At 34.4% G+C, this 12,706-nt stretch overlaps 1 protein-coding gene across 1 annotated transcript; it reads right to left on the reverse strand.

Moving 5' to 3' along the window:
• Nucleotides 1-9,818: 9,818 nt before the first annotated feature.
• LOC127723099 (serine protease inhibitor Cvsi-2-like) lies at nucleotides 9,819-12,342 on the reverse strand. Its single transcript, XM_052229542.1, has 3 exons — nucleotides 12,288-12,342; nucleotides 10,483-10,620; nucleotides 9,819-9,941 (listed from the first exon to the last, which is right to left on the reverse strand). The coding sequence occupies exons 1-3, from the start codon at nucleotides 12,319-12,321 to the stop codon at nucleotides 9,841-9,843; spliced, it is 273 nt and encodes a 90-aa protein (XP_052085502.1). The 5' UTR covers nucleotides 12,322-12,342; the 3' UTR covers nucleotides 9,819-9,840.
• Nucleotides 12,343-12,706: the final 364 nt, after the last annotated feature.

The following is a 12,706-nucleotide window of genomic DNA, read 5'->3' on the forward strand; positions in this document are numbered from 1 at the left end:
TTAGAACAGGAGTTTGACGACGGAAGGCGTCTAATCATGTTTATCAGCAAGAAACATTCTGGAGCTGAGTGTAACTATGCAGTGGTAGAAAAAGAGTGTTTTGCCATAGTTTGGGCGGTAAAGATGTTAAGGAATTATCTTGAGGGTAAAAGAGTTTACTATTTGTACTGATCATGCTCCTTTACAGTGGTTACAGAGGATGAAAACCAGTAACCAACGGTTTCACAGGTGAGTTTGAAATCAGTCGACACATGGCCATTGAATAAAGCACACGCTTGTGCGGAGTCTAGAGTTGGTAAAAGTAGCAGTTGGGTATTATAATTGTCAGTTTAGGACATGGATATCCCAAGGCTTATTATTACAACACTCAGGTAAGACATTTTTACTTATTTATATCGTTCATTGAGGTCTATTTTGCCGTCGAGATGATATTTCTTACTCGCGGTCCAGAATGTCGGAATAATTGCTGTATCATGCAAATGTATAGATAAAGTAAGTAATTTTTGGGTTCAATATTTATTTTGCAGGGGTTTTTAGGCCCGGTTTTGGTGTGCGTACAGCACGTAGTAAATACCGTCGACTGGTCGGTGATATATGGTGTCGGAGATACAAAGGGTATTATTAGTAATATGGTTACAACTCGATGTTTGCTGATATCAATTACAACGCCTAGAGTCGGTGAAAATATCCGTTATAAATATACAAAGAAGTCCGTTTAAATATATGTTAAACGAATCGAGCAGTCCGTGTAGTATTATGCAGTTTCAAGTCGTCATTGCTCATTGAAGTTATCATTGCAGTAAAAGTATAAAATCTAGTGTTCTTTTCATCTATTTAGAATCAACCAAAAATGTGTGAAAATAGTTATTTTCTGTCCGTTTTATATTAAAAGAAATTCAAGGGGAACAACCCAAAGTTATTCTACAGTACGTGCAACGTTCAACCTTTACCGGGAAGTGTACAGAGTGGATGGAGGTGTGCGGACTGTAATTGTTTAATTTCATTTTGTTTATTTCATAACATTATATTTAGTTCTGTTTTGTGTGTGTTTATTTTTTGTTGAACATTTTATTTGAATTTTGTGATTATTATTTTTGTTATCATTTACATTTACTTTGATTTATTATTATTTGTATTGTGCAACATGACAAGTGGATTACCCGCTCGGGTTGCAGATTTACTAGAGAAGGGAGAGAAGGTTGAGACATGTTTGGAACTGTTAAGAAACATGCTGGCTACAGAGAGGGAAGAGCGAGCGGCAGAGAGAGAGATGAGAAAGGTACAGATGGAAAGAGAGATACGATTAAAAGAGTTGGAGCTTAGGGACAAAGAGCTGACACAGGGGGTAGTGCAACCCCAGGGCAAGTCAAATTTGAAGTCAAAACTTCCCACGTTTAAGGAAGGTGACGACCCGAATGTTTTTTTACGGTCATTTGAGAAGTTAGTGGGTTTACATAAAATACCCAAGCCAGAGTGGGCCCTCAGATTAGTCCCTTTACTTTGTGGGAAAGCTTTAGAGGCATTTTCTAGATTGTCAGAAGAGGACAGTAGAGATTATGATAAAATTAAAACTACTATCTTATCTAGATATGAGCTTACTGCCGAGGCATACAGAGAAAAGTTCAGAAGTGCTGGTCAATTTTCTGATGAGTCATTTAAGGAATTTGCAGTAAGACTGGTAGGGTTTCTTAGGCATTGGATAGAGCGTGAAGCGATAGGCACTGATTTTGAAAAATTTGTTGATTTAGTTACTAGAGAACAGTTGATGGTAAGTTGTAGTAAAGAGCTGAAACTTTCGATCAAGGAACAAAAACCAAAAACGGTCGACGAATTGGTAGATAAAGCAGAGGCGTTTCAACAATCTCACAAGAGTGAACAGGTAAGTTCCAAACAACATTCAGATTATACAGAGCAGTCTAAACATCAAGGTAAGAATTCCCAAAAGAAACCAAACACAGAGACTAGGACTTGTTTTATTTGTAAAAACATAGGCCATATAGCAACAAATTGTCCTGCAAGGACAAACCGATCAACAGGGGAAACGTTTAAGACAGGTAAGTTTGGTTTGTGCATACAGGCTCAGCAGGACCATAAAGTGGATGATTATATTAGTTGCGTGACTGTTAAATTGCCTGGAGTTTCATTCAATGGCAACAAGGTACAGGTACATGGACTTCATATAGTTGAAATTGAGATTAACAGTCACAAAGTCTCTGTTTTGAGAGATACAGGTTGTTCTACTGTGTTTATTCATAGCAGGTTTACTAATGCAGATTTCTTAACAGGTCAGACTAGAGATATTTGCTTAGCAGACGGTACGGCGAAGCAGTGTCAAGAGGTGTACATTAATGTTTCTACTCCTTATATTTGAGGGGATATTATTGCATTGATTTTAGATACACCGTTCGCAGATCTTATAGTTGGAAACTATGTGAACACATCAGTACCACATAGTATGGATGAAGTACATGTGACACGAGGTGAAGATATTTTTGTTTCAGATGATGCTGTCCCTTGTCATGCAATTGAGACTAGATCTCAAAGGAAGAAGCAAGATGTATAAGATAGGATGATAGACAGGACAGCAGTTCAGCGTAGTTGCGGTACACCTATATCTCATTCTATAGATTTTTCAGAGATTACTAGTGAATTTAAGATTTGTGACAGGAAGCAGCTTATAGAGTTACAGAAGACAGATGAGGCCTTGAATAAGGTACGATCATATGTAGGCGAAGACCATCAAAATCATGAATCGTATTTTATGTATTATTCAGATTTACTTTATAGAGTGTATACGAAGTCAAGCGGAGAAGTTATCCATCAGATTGTATTACCACGACAGCATAGAGAGCCTGTTCTTTCATTGGGACACGACATACCATTAGCAGGTCATCTGGGGAACAAGAAGACAAGAGACAGAATCATGCAACACTTTTTCTGGCCAGGTATTTTTAATGATATTGCAGAGTACTACAGGTCTTGTCCTGATTGTCAGATAGGTACATCTAAAGGTAGAGTACCAAGAGCTCCATTGATAAGCATACCACCTATTGATGAGCCATTCCAGCGCATTGCTCTTGATTTTATTGGCCCTTTACCTATGACTGATAGCAAGAACCGTTATGCTTTAGTTTGCGTTGATTACGCCACTAAATATCCAGAGGCGATTCCTTTGAAAGACCAGGAAGCTGGTAAAGTTGCAAATGCTCTTATAAGTTTATTTTCTAGGGTTGGCATACCAAAGCAGCTGTTAACAGACCAAGGCAGTAACTTTATGTCAGAACTGATGGTTGAGGTATGTAGACTATTGCAAATAAGTAAGTTACGTACTAGTCCTTATCATGCAATGTATAATGGAATTTGTGAAAAGTTCAATGGCGTTTTGAAGAAAATGCTGAAAGCATATGCAGGATTAAAGCCACAAACATGGGATGAATATATCCCCTACTTATTATTTGGATACAGAGAGGTGCCAAATGAGAGCACTGGTTTTTCACCATTTGAATTGTTATACGGTCGACACATTAGAGGTCCTCTTGCAGTACTTAAAGAGGAATGGGAAGAGCCAAGTACATGTCAAAACTCTGTATTGAGTTATTTGTTAGAAACAAGAGAAAAGATGAGAACAATGGCTGAGTATGCAAATGAAAATGAAAAGAAAGCAAAACAGAGACAAAAATTGTACTATGACCGAAAATCTAGAGACAGAGAGTTAGAAGTTGGCCAGAAGGTGCTAATATTACTACCTACACATACATCAAAACTGATAGCAAGTTGGAAAGGACCGTTTGTAGTAACTGACAAAGTTAGTCCTGTTGACTATAAAATTAGGGTCAGAGGAAAGGACAAAGTATTTCATGTGAATATGTTGAAGTTATGGCATGAAAGGGTAGATAATAATATTGATAATAGTGTTCCAACAGATATTGCTGCGTGCTTAAATTTAATTTCAGGTCTTAGCACAGATGACAGTACAGATGATAATGAGATGTCTACAGCTATAACTCCTGTGTTGAAAAGAAAAGAAATTGCAGATGACGTCAAAATATCACTAGAGTTAACAGACGAAGAAAACCAACAGTTAAAAGAACTACTGAATGAATACGATGACATCTTTAGTGACGTACCTAAGGTAACAAATATTATAGAACATAGAGTAGTTACAAAGACAGATGAACCGATATACAAGCGTTCATATCCGTTACCTTACGCACTCAAAGATAAAGTCAAACAAGAGATTGATGATATGTTAGATGCCGGTATAGTTGAGCCGTCTGATAGTCCATATGCATTTCCGATAGTACTTATTAAGAAAAAAGACAACACACTTCGTTTTTGTGTCGATTATCGAGATTTAAACAAACAGACAATTTTCGACCCGATTTTAATGCCGAGAATAGACGAAGTATTGAATAAAGTCAGCAGAGCAAAGTATATAAGTAAAATTGATTTGACCAAGGGCTACTGGCAAGTACCGCTCGACAAAGATAGCCGACAGAAGAGTGCATTCATTACACCGTTCGGACATTATCAATTTACCGTCACTCCGTTTGGAATGATGAATTCAGGTGCTACTTTCGTCCGTATGATGGACAAAGTCCTTGCAGGATACGAAGATTTCGCTGATTCGTTCATTGACGATATTGGTATATTTAGCGATACTTGGGAGTATCATATTGAGCATTTGAGAGCAGTATTTGATTCGTTGAGACAGGCAAGGCTCGTTGCCAAACCGAGCAAGTGTTCATTCGGCTATGGTGAGCTAGAATTTTTAAGTCATATTGCAGGAAGTGGCAATATCAAACATGTCCAGGACAAGGTTTCTGCTATACGGAAGTTTCCAGAACCTGCAACTAAGAAACAGGTTAGATCATTTTTCGGACTGATAGGTTTTTACCGAAAATTTATACCACAGTTTTCAGACATATCCGTCCCGTTAACTGACCTAACAAAGAAAAATGCACCAAATAAAGTTAAGTGGTCAGATACAACACAAAAATATTTTGATAAACTTAAAGATTGTATTTGTAGTGACTCTGTTTTACGGAGTCCGGATTTTTCTAAAAAGTTTATTTTGCAGACTGATGCGTAAGGGAAGGGTCTAGGTGCTGTATTAGAACAGGAGTTTGACGACGGAAGGCGTCTAATCATGTTTATCAGCAAGAAACTTTCTGGAGCTGAGTGTAACTATGCAGTGGTAGAAAAAGAGTGTTTTGCCATAGTTTGGGCGGTAAAGATGTTAAGGAATTATCTTGAGGGTAAAAGAGTTTACTATTTGTACTGATCATGCTCCTTTACAGTGGTTACAGAGGATGAAAACCAGTAACCAACGGTTTCACAGGTGAATTTGAAATCAGTCGACACATGGCCATTGAATAAAACACACGCTTGTGCGGAGTCTAGAGTTGGTAAAAGTAGCAGTTGGGTATTATAATTGTCAGTTTAGGACATGGATATCCCAAGGCTTATTATAACAACACTCAGGTAAGACATTTGTACTTATTTATATCGTTCATTGAGGTCTATTTTGCCGTCGAGATGATATTTCTTACTCGCGGTCCAGAATGACGGAATAATTGCTGTATCATGCAAATGTAAAGATAAAGTAAGTAATTGTTGGGTTCAATATTTATTTTGCAGGGGTTTTTAAGCCCCGTTTTGGTGTGCGTACAGCACGTAGTAAATACCGTCGACTGGTCGGTGATATATGGTGTCGGAGATACAAAGGGTATTATTAGTAATATGGTTACAACTCGATGTTTGCTGATATCAATTACAACGCCTAGAGTCGGTGAAAATATCCGTTATAAATATACAAAGAAGTCCGTTTGAATATATGTTAAACGAATCGAGCAGTCCGTGTAGTATTATGCAGTTTCAAGTCGTCATTGCTCATTGAAGTTATCATTGCAGTAAAAGTATAAAGTCTAGTGTTCTTTTCATCAATTTAGAATCAACCAAAAATGTGTGAAAATAGTTATTTTCTGTCCGTTTTATATTAAAAGAAATTCAAGGGGAACAACCCAAAGTTATTCTACAGTACGTGCAACGTTCAACCTTTATCGGGAAGTGTGCAGAGTGGATGGAGATGTGCGGACTGTAATTGTTTAATTTCATTTTGTTTATTTCATAACATTATATTTTGTTCTGTTTTGTGTGTGTTTATTTAGTTACATTTGCATGTATTCATTTCATTATTTCATTTATGTTGAATTTACTTTACTTTTGTTTTGTTTATTAAATTTATATTTAAATTTAGTTTTGTATAACATTGGCCACTTGACAATCCAAAGAACTTAATTCTTTACAGGTATCACACAACAAAATAGTTCATATCAATAAAAAATTCTACGAATTATTAAGGTAGAAATTCTAAAAATTTAATTTAATAAAACAACCCGCTATGACAAAGGTAAGCAAAAAGAAAGTGTCAATATAATACAGAGACGGCACACTTATGGTTCATATAAACACAGATAGCGAATAAAAACAAGCCCCTCTAGCGTCCATTAATTAAGGATCTGTAAAAGGCAGCTCTCTGAACAACTACGTAACTCTTCTCCCATTATGAAAAGGTGTTAGAATTTAACACAGCCTTTCTCCCAAATGGTTGCCTCTCAACTTAGTCTTAATGAGCACAATTTAAATGTACTCAATCTGTTTCATGAACATTTTCGAGGAGGGGAATTGGCCTACTAAAACTATAATAACAGATCTTTTTCCCATTGTTCTAGATAAATTCATGAAGTTGTGAAATAAAATTATGCACAAAGCTTTAAGAATATAAAAATCTACTCATCTAGGTAATATAAATAATAAAAGTGTACTTTAAGAAGAGTAAAAACTAATAAGATCTTAAATAATAAAAAAAAACAACATATATTCTAAATGGCTATGTGATTAAAGCGGGAAAACATCATTGTAGAAATAAAATAAACTATTACAAAATTCATTAGTATAATAACATAAACGATACCAATTTTTCTGCACCAGATGCTCATTTCGACCATCAATATCTCTTCAGTGATGATCGAGGCCAAAATATTTATAAATCCTAATATAAGCTTATTAAAATTATTAAGAGCTATTAACCAAAAACGACCAAAAAGTATAGCCAAAGCTTGGCAAGGAATCAGAGCTTTGCATGAGGGAGATACATTATATTTTATTTTTTTTCAAACACCATCTGGTATGGAGTATAGTTATTTAATCATTTTTTTTTAATGTAATATATCTTAAAAATTACTGTATAATTAATACTATATATATATGCATATGCCCGGAAACAAGCCCTTTAATTGGAATCAATAAATATTCTTATTCTTATTCTTATTCTTCCTTGATTAAAAAAAATTTTCAAAATTTTGTAACAGCAAATGTTAATAACACAAAGTCCGCCTTTCATGCCAGTACAAAAGTACTGGCTACTAGGCTGGTGATACTCTCGGGGACTTTCATTCCACCAGTAGAGACATCGACCCAGTGGAAGTAATAACATAAACGGTACCAATTTTTTTGCACCAGATGCGCATTTGGACAATTAATGTCTCTTCAGTGATGCTCGAGGCCAAAATATTTGAAAACCTAAGCTCAGTAAAATTATGGAGAGCTATAAACCAAAAAAGACAAAAAAAATTTAGCCAAAACTGGGCAAGGAATCAGAGCTTTGCATGAGGGAGATACATTCCTTGATTTTAAATAATTTCCAACATTTTGTAACAGCAAATTTCAATTACACAAAATCCGTACTTTCATGCCAGTACTAAAGTACAGGCTACTGGGCTGGTTATGCCCTCGGGGGCTATCAGTCAACTGGTAGTAATAGCATAAACGGTACCAATTTTTCTGCACTATATGCGCATTTCGACAATCAATTTCTCTAAAACATCCATGTCTAATTTTAACAGTAACCTTTCAATAGAAATTTCTCAAAAATATTCGCTTGAAAACAATATTCTTCAGCATTATTATCTGCCTTCTAAAGTGAAAATTAAAATGAAGTAAACAACAATAATAAAGTCATAATTTATTTATTTTTTGTAAATAACAATAACGAAAATACAGTGTATAGGCTGTCCTCCAACCGTCTTGTAGTTTCGAATTAGATCTGATGGTATGACAAAGCCCTCATGTGTCCCCCTTTTGAAACTTGGTCGCCTTCCTATGTTTTTCGTACCAATTTCTATCTTTCGTTATCACGCAGTATAAAAATTGTGGATAGATGACCACTGATAAACGGACGAAAAATAGGTAACTGTACGTTAAAGATTTGATCTATCTTCCTTTTCTATTTTGATTTTGGAAAATTAAAATAATTTTCAATTCACCTGCAACAAACTTTTCCAATATAATGGAAGTGAGAGTTTTAGCTAGCTATAAATCCAGATTTAATTCTCCATTGTCTACATAAGGAAATGCTTGTACCAAGTCAGGAATATGACGGTTGTTATCCATTTGTTTGATGTGTTTGTTTTTGACATTTGATAAGGGACTTTCCGATTTGAATTTTCCATGGAGTTCGGTATTTTTGTTATTTGACTTTTTACAATTCAACTGCTAAATTTCTAATGTATATTGACATATTCAAACTGCAAATAATTTTGCGGGAAATACGGTAGTTTTCTATGAGAGGCGGTTGTGTATTTTTGGGTTTTCAGATGATGATTTTTTTCACAGAATTGTTGCTGTGTGCCGATGCGATAATTCAAGCCTTATCCAATTGATTTGTATACTTTGTTTTTATGCTGTACTGCTGAATGTAAAACACAGTCAAATACTATAAGGGGATTTAGTGGCAACATATGTTAAAACCACCCTAAGGATGTATTAAGTCTGTAGCCTGTACTATAAAGGTCGTTTGTTGCGGTCTGCTTAATTTGTTTTTAACTCGCTGTTTTCGCATAAATTTGCCTGTTTGTTTTCTGTTTTAGATTTGCTTCAATTTTTGTAATGATGACGGTTTTGTAATATCTTAAAGTCACTCGCGTGGTGTGATTGGTTTGTGGACTGTGCATTTACAAAAGTGTATAAAGTTTACAGCTACTCCTCGTTTTCAATTGTTGCATTATGTGTTTCACACTTACGCTGTGTAAGGTTTAAATGCACTGCTTTTACTTTTGCAAAACGTCTAGTTGTTTTTATATCACATTTGTCATATTTGTAAAATTCCTTTGATCAAATCATATTGCAAAATACCTATGTATCTTTCATGTAATATACCAGCTATCAGATAATCAACACATACACAAATGGGACAGTAACACGAATTACATACTATCTAGGATTGCACCAGACAAATCTTGATAACCATCAAAATATAGAACATCACCTTACCCTTTGACCATGACTCCAGTTCTCATATTATGGAAGCAGAAACGATCATACTAGGGCGAAATGCATATTTGTTTAGTCCGATGACGACTAAGGATGTTCGATCCTCTGTTACAAAATAACAAGTTTTTTCAAAGACTGTTATAAATTGATTTTCTTAAAATAACTGAACTTAAAACATGTAAAAACAAAGGGTCTGCATTCTTGTTTTTGAGATGCTAGCAATTGAGAATTTGACTGAAAATGACATGCTCTAAATTTTTAATACATATAACATTGAGACCTTTTTCTTTCAAAATTATGACAAAATTAATTACGTTTTTTTAGATTAAAAAAATGACTTTGAAAAACAAATATAAAAAGAAAAAAGAGTTCGCGAACACGCTTTTTTTACTGACACTTCATGGATATAACAAGAGGATTCCAAATATCTGTTAACAAGTCAAAAATCAGAGTAAAGATCATCTGTAAATAAGAAGACTACAGAGTTAAAAGAACATAGTTTATTGTTTATTTGCCAATTCCTCCATAACAACGACAATGGGCATCAACACAGTGAGCATTTCCGATTCTGCATTTAGTACTAGAGCAATCGCTTGCGCCTGTGCATGCTGCAAAAATAACATTATATTATTAGTTAAGATACTACAAAAGCAATACATACATGTTAGTAGAATAGCTTATTGTTGAAATTCTTCTTAGATAAACAATTGAACATCTGGAATAAACAAACAAAAACTGTTCTCTTTTTGAAAGATATAAATTATTTCAGTAATGCATGCTGCTTAAGTTAAAGGTGTTAACAATATATATCAACAGAAATGTTACAGCGAAATTTAAGGAAATCCCATCATTTACGTTTGTAATATATGTTTGATCTTCAAATATTTGGCCTGAAGGTTTAAAAAGAATACACTCCTTGTCAAAATATGCATGTGGTTGAAGAAAGTTTAGAATTGTAATCGTCTCCTTATTTAAACTATTTTTTAAACTGTTAGGCTTTCATAAGTCATAGAATAGTTGGTCAAATTTAATGTCAAGTTGAAATGCACTAAAAACTGTTCGAACTGCACCAAACATGACTAAGGCCAACTAGGAATGTAGAAGAACAAAACATATTTAAATTTTATTTCTTTTAAATTAAATTATTACCATTTCCAGCTTCGCCGTCACTGCACACACACTCGTGTCTTCCAAAGACTAATTGAAGACATTTTGATGCATGTCCTGATGTGCACTTTGTGTCTGTGCAATCAGAATCATTTGAACAGGTCTCAGCATAGATAGAGGCTGAAAAATTGTAAACTTTGAAGAGATATCTCTATATTGCAAACAAAAGCATAATCGTTATTCATATTAATTCTTTGTATTATGCCGTACATATGAGGAAGCGTTTTACAAAAGTAGTCCACATGTCAAAATCAACTGCAAGATAAGATATCATTCGCCAAGACAATAATCTTACTACCGATCATTGCGGTGGTTGCATTTATTGATTCCTTCTTGTGCGAAAGGACGACAAGAACCCATCATAATGTGTTTGTGGTTCAGTGTAATGTTTTAACCAGTTCATATCAGTCTTAACCTTTATACCGATGAACCAATTTTGATTAGAATTTCTGACAAACATTATTTCAACATATACGAGATTTCTGTGTTTATACTCAGCAGTGACATGTTTCGCTATCTTAGATCTTTAGATGCTAGAAAAGTCGTCTGATCTGTAATGTTATCGATTGTGTCCTTTTCCCAATTGTTACGTTGTGTTGTGTATGATTTGAATCTACTTGGTCTTTTAATGCAATTTGAACATCGGCAAACTACTGTTGTCTTTATTTATTGCATGCATGATATAAACCGTCTTTCCTTGCTTTTTTTGAATTCCCATCTACCAATTCATCTTAAATTGGCACTTCATTGAGGAGGGGGTTATTTCGTTCTATAAATACTGTTAATATTGGTCATCCACGCATCTCATAATACAAGTTAGGAGAGAACTGTGTTTCGACAAAAGGAGTGTAACATCTCCGCATGTTTTTGTTTTGTCTATGCGTAAATAAATAATTAGTTTTATATTTTTGAGACCCAGTCATGGATCACAGTGTCCAAGATTATCATAAAGCTTTTAGATTCGAAAAATGCATAGAATCATTGTAGTTTGACCATATTTCACAAATGTGCGGACTTTGAAGAGTATACTGTATTATAATTGAGAGATTTGTTTAACAGAGTATATCGGCTTTCAAAATAGTTCCATTTAGGAACCAATGTGTTGCCTTTTCAAATATTTTATGATAAAGATGATATTCAAAGCCATATTGTGCGAAAAGTATACGTTTTGGTTTAACATTGTGTAATTTTTTTATGTAGGTGTATTCAACATGTTATATCATTTTTTTATTAGAGGATCAACTTATCTATAGCATACGTATAGACCATTTAATTTTCGTTTAATTATACAGCACTTTAAATCATTGGTTTGTCCTAAAAAGTTATGAGGGAACCATTGCGAATTATGCATAAAAGAAGCTGATTGAAATATTTCTACACCAGATTTAGAAAGTGTTATTGTCATTTTTTAGCACTTTGTCGATGCCACTGTTGACAGACTGCTAGTCCCCGGGGACATTATTAGCTTATTATCAGTACTTAGGCACTGACATCTCTTAAAGATTCCTTTCTAAAATTATTCGTTGATGGCATTATAATCATTTAGAAACTAAGGAACATTCTTTTGGTGTCCTTTGTGTAACCTCGATCTTCAAGCATTCACGAAATTATACCTCTCTGGCTTTAGGTGGTTTTTTTAGCATTCCTTGTGGATATCAATCTAGAAAAGTACTTCGGAAGCACAAAGCATTTTTTTCATTTTTTATTTTTGCTTAATTAAGTTATCAAAATCAACCTTCGACTTTTGTATGTACTACTCCAAAATGCATTGAAAAAAGCAAACTTACCAACAAGACAAGCGAGTATAATTGCAACCTTCATGTTGTTACTAATCTGTGGAAAATAGTGAAATCAAATGGTTGCCTGTTATCTTAAATAAGGAGATAAAGTAAGGTTTGGACATTGATAGATTGTACATCTGTAAATCACGATTTTGTTTCGACCTGACAAGAATTTGGTCATGGGAGTTATAAATACTACATCATTGTGACATTTCCTTGGATTTCTCACGAATTGATTGGACGTCTCACATTTTTAGAATTAGAATTACTACATAACAACTTGAAAGGACAACAAAATGTGAAATTTCTTTACAACTTATAATGAGAACAACACCACCTATAAAACAAAACAAAATGACCCAAATATGGGATGAGAAACTTCAAAAATATATATCATACTAAAGAGTATCAAATAAGAAAAATGA

The sequence above is a fragment of the Mytilus californianus genome, unplaced genomic scaffold (genome assembly GCF_021869535.1).
Source record: "Mytilus californianus isolate M0D057914Y unplaced genomic scaffold, xbMytCali1.0.p SCAF_13, whole genome shotgun sequence".
In the NCBI taxonomy this organism is placed as follows: Eukaryota; Metazoa; Mollusca; class Bivalvia; order Mytilida; family Mytilidae; genus Mytilus; species Mytilus californianus.

Coding starts and splice junctions, on each gene's coding strand:
- LOC127723099 (XM_052229542.1), bottom strand. CDS start 12,321: ATGAAGGTTGCAATTATACTCGCTTGTCTTGTTG. Junction 10,621..12,287: donor TATACTCGCTTGTCTTGTTG/GTAAGTTTGCTT, acceptor ACAATTTTTCAG/CCTCTATCTATGCTGAGACC. Junction 9,942..10,482: donor TGACGGCGAAGCTGGAAATG/GTAATAATTTAA, acceptor TTATTTTTGCAG/CATGCACAGGCGCAAGCGAT.